General features: G+C 44.5%; 1 protein-coding gene across 1 annotated transcript; it reads right to left on the bottom strand.

The window, feature by feature from the left end:
* Nucleotides 1-212: 212 nt before the first annotated feature.
* On the bottom strand, nucleotides 213-4253 carry CST11 (cystatin 11). Its single transcript, XM_003411777.3, has 3 exons — nucleotides 4029-4253; nucleotides 3248-3352; nucleotides 213-1073 (listed from the first exon to the last, which is right to left on the bottom strand). The coding sequence occupies exons 1-3, from the start codon at nucleotides 4251-4253 to the stop codon at nucleotides 990-992; spliced, it is 414 nt and encodes a 137-aa protein (XP_003411825.1). The 3' UTR covers nucleotides 213-989.
* Between the last annotated feature and the right edge of the window lie 5400 nt (nucleotides 4254-9653).

Genomic DNA, 9653 nt, shown 5'->3' with positions numbered 1-9653 from the left:
TCTTCTTCTCCTCCTGGATGTGAAGGAGGACAGACGTGGCCCAGTTAGCTGCTGGCAGCCACCTTGAGACCATGTGGAAGAAGTGGGTGAGAGATGACCTGGTGATATTGTTTAAAATCCTGAACCAAGATGCTGGGGTGTGGGGGTGCTTATTCTCCACTGCTGGTGCTGCCATCCATGAAAAAGAGTTCCTTTAACATAGCATTCCTGGCCTCTCATCCTCAACCATTCTCCTCCTGGAGCACTTAAATCCGATTGGTATAGTTAGGAAGAATAAACTGGGCATTGCAGCCCAGGTCCTCCTCCTTTCTGCAGAGGGCACAAGTTTTCTTTTGTTCCTCCCAGAGAGGAATCCCTTGGTGCAGAAACCTTCCCTGGTCCAATATTGCTGGTGCGTGGGGGTGTAAGTCTGATTCTTGGGTTTGGTATTAGAAAGAGCACTAGTCTGCAAATATAAGGCACACCCCTCAGCCTAGTCTTCATCAGTAACAAAGGCCCTCATCTCTGAATTTTTTTGTATTATTTCTTCTCATTTTAGGCATTAATCGAGGAAGGGGTTACTCTACTGGGCCCCTTCAGGGATACATTATGGGCCATACTTGCAAATATCTCTTGGCTGTTCAGCTAAGTTTGAGCCTCTTCCCTTCCCTTCTCTCCCTTCTCTTTGTCTTCTTATTTTAAAATCTAAAGAATCCTACTTGATATGAGGATGGGGCTGAAGTTCTATTCACATGCAGATGTAGGTTATAAGCCCAAGAATTATTCATGTCACCTCATTTGGATTCCAAAACTGCCCTGGCTCAGAGAACCTTCAGGTTAAATTATGATGAACTGTAGTATTTGGAAAAAAGAAAAAGAAAGGATGGAATCAAAACCATGAAGAACATTATGAGAACAGGTCAAAGACGTTTATTGTCTACAGTCCATGTGGTCTGCTCACTGCAGGGCCCTCTCAAGCATGGTGGCCATAGGTGCGTGCTCCAGGATACCTAGGCATCGGTGCAGTTTCTGCTCAGAATTTTGTACTTTCCAAACCAAGGTATGACAAACACTGAGAAGAAGCACTTAATTTGCTAAAAAACAAACGAAACAAAACAAAAACGACAATAGAAACAATATTTAAAATAGAGCAAGTTACATTTAAAAGTGAAAGAAGAGGGTGTAAGACAAGGAAATGACACCGACATCTCACCACCCTTCAGTTCAGATTTGGTTTGATCTTTATTTTGATTTAAGTCACGCAATTATCAAACTTATGGGATCGTTCCAGAAAATGTCTTTGTTTGTGGTCAGATTTGGAAAGTAGAAATAAAGTGCCTTCCCCCATTCCATGGATTCACCATGGAAACGACTGGTTCTTTTCTCCTATTTCATCTTTATTCATGTGTTCTTCACACTTTTACTTTCTCTGCCTCTACTGGACCCATCCATCCATTCTTTCAAAAATCCATCCATCCATCCATCCACCCATTATCCATCCTTCCATCTACCCATCTAGCCTTTCAAAAATCCTTCCATGCATTCACCCATCCTTCCATCCATCCATCTCCATCCAGCCATCATCCATCCATCTGTCCATCTATCCACTCATCCATGCACCTGTCCATGCATCTGTCCATATATCTGTCCATGCATCCATCCATCCACACGTCCATACATCCAGGCATCCATCCATGTGTCCATGCGTCCATCCGTCCATCCATCTGTTCATGCATCTGTCCATGTATCATCCATGCATTCATCCATACATCCATCCACCCATCTGTCCGTGCATCCATCCATCCTTCCTTTCCTTCCTTCCTCCATCCATCCATCACATTCTCTGTCTCCTTTCTCTATGCTCTCCCAAAATTTTCCTTATTGCCTTTTTCTCCCATAATAAAAAAATCAATACTGTAAATATATTTTGCATATTATCCATTAACACTTCTTAGTGTTACCTCTAAAGGACTCTGAGATGTTTACCTCTCTGATTTTGTTGTCCTGTTCTTCATTTGAAACGCCTGGGTAGGAGTGGGAGGCTTAAGTATTTACATTTCTCTTAAGATAAACAAAACTAACGCCATCAATTCAACCTCCTAAGTCAATAAAAAAAAGTCAATAAATTCCTTTAATTTTAATTTACTGTGACCTTGAATTATTTTTTTTTAGAGACTTCATGATCTTATCCAGGGAAGAACCAAAAAGGCCTATCTTGCTAGATTTCAAGGAATCATCCATGCAGACAGTGAAGAGGGAGCCCAAAGATGGTCATGGTGCTGTGTTGGGAAGACCCAGGCTACTAGCACTAGGGTGACCACATATATAAACCATTGTAAGCAAAAGAAGATGTTATCAATGATTACACAAAAAAGCTGGGCATAAGTCAATGGTATTCCAGGCAAGGCGGGACATATGTCATCCTAGTTTGAAATTGTTTGGGTAAAGTGAATTGACTCGTACAGCTGCTAGGATCTTAGGCCTCCAAAAGCTGCCTCTACATATGGTAACCTCCCTGACTGTGCACACTGCAGGAGTACTGCTGGGGGCCAGGTTCTGGCAAACCCCCCTCCAAGTGTCAACACTCAGTTGGGAATAAAGCAGGTAGGGGACTAGGCTGCATTGGGGAAGGGTACCACAGCAGATCACACACATGCGGGTTTGCCTACCTATCCCCACCAGAAGTTGGATGATTTCTGGACTTATTTTCTCACCTCCTCCTCCTCCTGCAGTCACTTCCATATGGAAGGAGCAGAGGGCAGGAGTCCAGGGTTGTCTGTCCTATCCAGGCTGATATTCGGATATTCAGTTGGGCATGCCAGAAGGTCCACTGGCTGTCCCCTTGCAACTCGGTCACCTCAGCTCTTCCTTCTGAACTTTCCTCCTCACAATCCTTCCAGCAATAAATCAGCAATGCTGGCTAGGCAGGGCCTCAATCAGTCTCACTTTCACCTTCACTTTTCCTCTTCAGAGAAACCCTGGTGGCATAGTGGTTAAGAGCTACAGCTGGTAACAAAAAGGTCAGCAGTTTGAATCCACCAGGTGCTCTTTGGAAACTCTATGGGGCCAGTTCTACTCTTTCCTGTAGGGTTGCTATGAGTTGGAATCGACTCGACAGCAATGGGTCTTTTTTTTTTTTTAATCCACACATTTGTTTTAAGTGGAACTTAAAAAATCCCAAATAATGGTACTGCACCTCATCCTAGAACCACAGGAAAACCCACTGAAAAAATGAGTTGTTTTTAAATTGGTATACTTTCCCCACTACCTTGTAAAGCTTTCCTTCCTGAAATTTACAGTTCTTGGTCTCTGACTTTTGACACGTGGTCCTTCTCATCTCAATGTTCATGTGATACTCCATGTGGTCACTAATCTGTGGGTCGAAAGGACAAAGAGATAAAACATGCCTTCTTTTCCCTTCCCTGTAGCTCTTGGTAATGGGGATCCTTTATGTGCCACATAATGGCGATAGATCCAGCCCAAAATGGCTGGTGGGCTTCTTTCTCCTCTTCTATCTGATGTCTCTGCCTCCTTTTGTCCTCTGAGGAGAACTCACCAGAAATCACCAGAAATAGATCTTTCTCCACTGGCAAAGCCACCTCTTGGATAACACGAGTGACAACTCTTTTAGGGAGGGGTTGGTAGAAGTCAGATAGTAAATATATTAGGGTTTGTGGGCCATATAGTCTCTGTCCCAACTAGTGTACTTCACTGGTATGCTGCTGAACATCTCAACACCAGCCAGGACGGGCAGTCACAACTGTAACTCTGCTGTTGTAGTGTGAAAGCCACTGGAGACAACGTACACAAATGTGTGTGGCAAGGTTCCGATGACACTATTTACCAAAGTAGGCAGCAGGCAGATTTGGCCCCTGGGCCTTAATTTGCTGACTGCTGGTCTTGGGTATCATTTAAGTAACCTCATCCACTCTAGTGAACTTGTTTCTCTTAAAATGCCCTCTTAACTTAAGTGAGGTTGAAGGCCCCTTGAGTGGGATGCCCCCATGCCCGCCGGCCTGTTGGGAGCAATGCAGCTGGCTTGTACATACCAGCCTCTTGATGTTGAGGATTCGGATGACCCGGAAGTTGTACGCGTCCTTATTCTCCTGGTTGAAGTAGCTGATCAGGAACTGTATTGTGTCCTCCACGTAGGGTTCTGTCATGGGTATTTCTTCAACTTTTAAAAAGGTTTTTTTTCTTCCTTCGTTGGTGATGGCCACCAGGGCTGCCAGCATGGCAAGCAGGAGCCGCAGGGCTTGCCAGGCTCTCGCCATGGCCTCCTTGCCCTCCCAGGGGCTGGCCCTCCCTGTGTGGTGCACCTGCAGCTCTCCTTGCTTCTCCCCCCTCTCTATCTGCAGCGGCCAGCCCAAGGGAGAGAGCGGGGGACTGGCTGATGATTGGCAAGCACAAGTTCATGTCTCTCGTGCAAGCGTACACACACACACACACACATTTCTTATTTTGGGGGGTGGCTTCCTCCACAACACTCTCCCTCCTGCCAGCCCAGCATCGTCTTGGCATCTGTCCACTGAGCTCACCTCAGCTGGGCTGTGGGAGTTCTGGAGGGACAGGAAGCAAGGGAGACAAGGGGAACGTCTGATCTCAGGGAACTGGAGCATGGACCGGTGACCTTGGCTACTGCCCGGCTGCAGCAGGGGAGGGAGGAGATCTATAAGGAGGGGCTATCTGCAGAGAAAGGCCTCTCTCCCCTTACCTTGCTCATGAAGACCAATTTAGCTAAGAGCTTCCCAAAGGACAAAGTAGGGGGACCAGGTGAAAGGTGCATGAGATTCTTACTGCTGATTCCAATGACATTTGAGTGTGCCAAATTCTGAGTGAACTCAACTTGATTTACAGATGTTCTAGAGGAAGAAAAGGCAGAAAAGAAGCTGATGTGGAGGCCATGGATCTGTGTTGTGAGACGCCAAGCTTTCAGGCTAATAACTCTTGCTTTATAGGAATAAGACCCCACAGGACCTCCACACTTGGCACCTGGTGAAGACGGAACCATCATGGTGGGATTAGGATGAGCAGAGAGCTCCGCCTGGTGACACTCAGAGCTCAGCTCTTGGTTCAGTGTGTCATTGTTATAGCCTTCATATGTAGTCTCTTATGGTGCTATTTGGGAAAATGCAATGTCAAGGTGCATGTAGTGATGATTTCCTGTGATATGGGAACACAGAGCAAGATTTAGGTAAGCATAGGTAAGAGGCAGCTGGAAAGGCCAGAAGGCCTATTCCAAGTGTCATAAGATAGCCAAGCTTTGCCACACGCCTTCTTGGGGCCAGCCAGAGGGCTGACATCAAGGAAACAAGGTGCTCTCTCCTAATACCCCACAGCCCCCCCTCACAAACCCCACCCAACACCCAACAATCATATAACACCAAAACATATAGCCACACACAGACACACCACAGCCACATACATACCCACTCACATAGACACCCACCCACCCACACTCACACACGCACTGAAACACACAGACACACACCAACCTACACACAGGCTTACGTATAAACTCACATCTTCCCACATACAGACAAACCCCCAACACATACCCACACTCATATGTAAACATACAGACACCCACCTACACACAGACACACAGCTCTCCTGCCCATGCCTTCACAGGGGAAAGTCTTTGTACCATTTCAAAACAAGTAAGAGTAGAGTCATTCCTCAGGCTGCCTGTTGCAGCTGCCACATTAGAAGCCCTCTCCTTTGGGTTAAGGGCAAGGCAGTCTGAAGCTTGTGCCCTCAAATCCACATTCCCCTTTGGATTAGTCTCAGGAGAGAAACTTCTGCTTTCTTCCCAGCCGAGAACACTCTAAGAAGCAAGGGCAAGGTTCAGGGAAGGGAGGCAGCCCCAGCATGAACTGCATTGACTTTATGGTTACTCTGGAAGCCCAGTGGAGGAAAAGGAGGGTCTTGGCATCGTTGTGGCCAGTGACGTAGCCAGAGGGCTCTGTCCAGGCCACCTGTCTGTGATTCCAGGGCTCCCACCATCTGTCTGGGAAGAAAATGGCAAAGTGGAAGAAGTAGGAAGTTGAGAGTCACTTGGGCCTGGTGTGAGGCCTGTGTTTCTCCATTAGCTAACTGAACCTGGGCAATGAGGCGTCTCAGCCACTTGCCCGAAAGGTGGAATGTCAGTTCTGTCCTTGTTGGGTTGCTGTGACAATTAAGCAAGAACCAGTGGTAGGGACTGCTTGTTCTCTTCTTCCTCAGTAATAGAACCCATTTTTTATTTGGGCTTGTGGCGGCTGCAATAAAGACTGTGTTTCCCAGCCTCACTTGCAGCTGGGTGTGACTACAAGACCAAGCTATAAGTGGTATTGTTGTTTGAGACTTACAGGAAATCGCCCAGTAAAGAGCTGGTTCAAGTGAAAGGAGTCACTTTTGCTCTATCTACTGTTAGGAATGAGGACACAATGGCTGGAGCTCCAGTTGCCATTCTGGAACATGAGGTAGCCTGGAGGACCGAAGCCAGCTCTAAGGATAGAAGAACAGAAAAATAGAAGCCTGACACTTTGTGCTTGCGCCATTTCTTAGAGTCACAATGTCAGCCCTGTATTGCCATCCCAGCTTCTGTACAGGAGAAAAGGAACTCTTGTATGTTTAAGTAACCATATATATATATTTTTTATTGTGGTAAAATATATACAAAAAATTTGCCATTTTAATCATTTTTAAGTGTACAATTCAGTGACAGTAATTACATTCAGAATGTTTTGCAACCATTACCACCATCTATTTCCAAAAGCTTTTCATCACTCCAAACAGAAACTCAGTACCCCTTAGGCAATAATCCCCCATTTCCTCCTCCCTCAGTGTCTGGTAACCACTAATTGACACTGGTTTCTATGCATTTGTCCATTCTAGACATTTCAAAAAAGTCGGATCATACAATATTTGTCCTTTTGTGTCTGACTTATTTCAGTCAGCATAATGTTTTCAAAGTTTGTCCATATTATAGCACGTATCAGGACTTTATTTCTCTTTATGGCCAAATAATATTTCATCGTGAGTATATATCACCTTTCATTTACCCATTTATCGATTGATGGGCTCTTAGGTTGTTTCCACCCTTTTGCTACTATGAATAATGCTGTGATGGAAACTGGTGTGCAAGTTACTTGTTTGAGTTTCTGCTTTCAATTCTTTTGGGTATACACCTGGGAGTGGAATTGCTGGGTCATATGGTAACTCTATGTTTAGCTTTTTTTTTTTTTTTTTTTAATAGTACTGTAGGTGAAGGTTTACCAAACAAACTAGCTTCTTATTAAACAGTACCAATATTGTTTTATGACATTGGTTAACAATACTACAACATGTCAACACTCTCCCTTCTTGACCTAGGGTTTCCTATTACAAGCTTTCCTGTCCTCTCCTGCCTTCTAGTTCCTTCTAGTCCTGGCTCAACTGGCCACTCACAGGCTTTTAAGACCCCAGACGCTACTCATAAAAGTAGAATGTAGAACATATTCTTTATAAACTATGTTATGTCAATTGAGCTATATGTTGCCCGAGACCATGGTCCCCACAGCCCTCAGTCCAGTAATTCGGTCTACGGAACTTCCATGACCTTGCCTTGTACAAGTTGTGCTATGTTTAGCTTTTTGAGGAACCACCAAACTTTTTCCACAGTGCCTGCAGCTTTCTGCAATGCACGAGGGTTTCAATTTCTCCACATCATTGCCAACTCTTGTTTTCCATTTTTCTGAAAATAGTTATCCTAGTGGGTATGAAGTGGTATTTCATTGTGGTTTTGATTTGCACATCTCTAATGACTAATGATGTTGAATATATTTTCATGTGCTTATTAGCCATTTATATATCTTCTTCAGAGAAGTGTTAGCCATTTATATATCTTCTTCAGAGAAGTGCCTATTCAAGTTCTTTGCCCATTTTTAAAAATTGTTATTTTTCTTTTTTTGGTGGTTGTTAAGTTACAGGGGTTCTTTATAAATTCCAGATATTAAATCCTTATAAGATATCTGATTTCCAAATATTTTCTCACATTCTGTAGATTGTCTTTTCACTTTCTTGATAATGGCCTTTGATACACAGAAGTTTTTAATTTTAATGAAATCAAAATTTGTCTATTTCTTCTTTTGTTCCTCATGCCTTTGGTGTCATATCTAAGAATCCATTGCCAAATACAGGGTCCTGAAACTTTACCCTGATGCTTTCTTATTTTCATGGTTTTTGCTCTTATATTTAGGTTGTTGATCCATGTTGAGTTAATTTGTATATGATGTGAGTTAGGGGTCCAGCTTCATTCTCCTGCATGAGGAGATCCAGTTTTCACAGTGACATTTGTTGAAGACACAATTCTTTCCCCTTTGAAGGGACTTGGAATCTTTACTGAAAATCAGTTGGCCATAGATGTGTGGAATTATTTCTAGACTATCAAGTCCATTGGTCTAAATGTCTATCCTTATACCAGTACCATACTGTTTCGATTACTGTAGCTTTGTGTGTTTTGAAACTGGGAAATGTCAATTCTAAGCCACTGTATTTTTGGTCTCTGATCTTCATAGCCACTCACTACTGTTTGTTGAGATAGTATCTGACATATAGTAAGTGCTCAGTACATGTGGAGATTATCGTGCAATGGTTTTAACAATATTTATGAAATCTTGTTTGCTATTGTCTGGGTTAGGGCTTTCCTAACATGTGGTTGTTTTTAGGTTTTCAGGCGCAGACAAGTTGATTTTGACTCATAATGACCTTATGTGGTAGAGTAGAGCTGCCCCGCAGGGTTTTCTAGGCTGTAATCTTTATAGCAGCAGATCTCCAAGTCTTTCTCCCACAGAGCTGCTGGGTGGATTTGAACTGCCAACCTTCCAGTTAGCAGCCAAGCACTTAATTGTTGCACCACAAGGGGACAGGTTTATTGTAAGATTAGAAATAATATATGTAAGTACCCAGCACCTGTTTGGGGAGAGAGATGGTGCTCAAAAGGAATCCTTTCTGTGAATCCCTGCTGGGGATTTGATCTCACATTGCCTCCCTGTACTCTTATTGCTACTCAGATCTGACAATGTTCTATTCCTGACCTCGGGGGGGCACTTTTTCAGCTTTCACCTCAATCAACTCACACAGGTCTTACCAGCTCCCTCAGCTCGCTCTACTCCCAGATTACAATGCAAAAGGGCGGATGCAAAGATGCCCAGGGAGAAGACAGAGGTGGCCAGTGCTCCACAGTATGGACCCACAGCATGTCTCCCTGGTTGTCTCGTCAGCATCCCATGGGGCCTCTTCCAGCCACCCACTTGCCTGCCTGGCAGTGGCAAAATTAGGTGAGCAGCGTGTGGAATGCCACAACTTCCTGCCCTCTGGGTCTCTCATTTTTCTTCTACTTATCCCTCCTCGCCCCCTTGGCTGCCTGGAATACAAGCTGTCGCTAGACCCAAACTATTGTCTCTTTCGCTCTGTTGGAGATCCACAGTCCTCCTTTGATGAGCTGTTGAAAGCCTCAGCTCTCTCCCCAAAGAACGGAGTCCTGGCCCTGGCAGGAGACAGGCTTCTCTCATGGGGGTAGTCAGAACACTGCTTCATTTTCCCCTCCCACCATCCCTTTGGGAACCCTGGTGGTGTAGTGGTTAAGTGCTACGGCTGCCAACCAAAGGGTCGGCAGTTCGAATCTGCCAGGTGCTCCTTGGAAACTCTAT

This window comes from Loxodonta africana, chromosome 24 (genome assembly GCF_030014295.1).
Source record: "Loxodonta africana isolate mLoxAfr1 chromosome 24, mLoxAfr1.hap2, whole genome shotgun sequence".
In the NCBI taxonomy this organism is placed as follows: Eukaryota; Metazoa; Chordata; class Mammalia; order Proboscidea; family Elephantidae; genus Loxodonta; species Loxodonta africana.
The sequence above is the reverse complement of the archived record's forward strand: the minus strand, read 5'-3'. Positions and strand labels throughout refer to the sequence as shown.

Excerpts from the sequence above, each read along its gene's own strand:
- CST11 (XM_003411777.3), bottom strand. The coding sequence starts at position 4,253 with ATGGCGAGAGCCTGGCAAGCCCTGCGGCTCCTGCTTGCCATGCTGGCA. Across the intron at positions 3,353-4,028 it reads TCCTCAACATCAAGAGGCTG|ATTAGTGACCACATGGAGTA; the intron begins GTATGTACAAGC and ends TTCGACCCACAG. Across the intron at positions 1,074-3,247 it reads AGGAAGGAAAGCTTTACAAG|CAAATTAAGTGCTTCTTCTC; the intron begins GTAGTGGGGAAA and ends TTTGTTTTTTAG.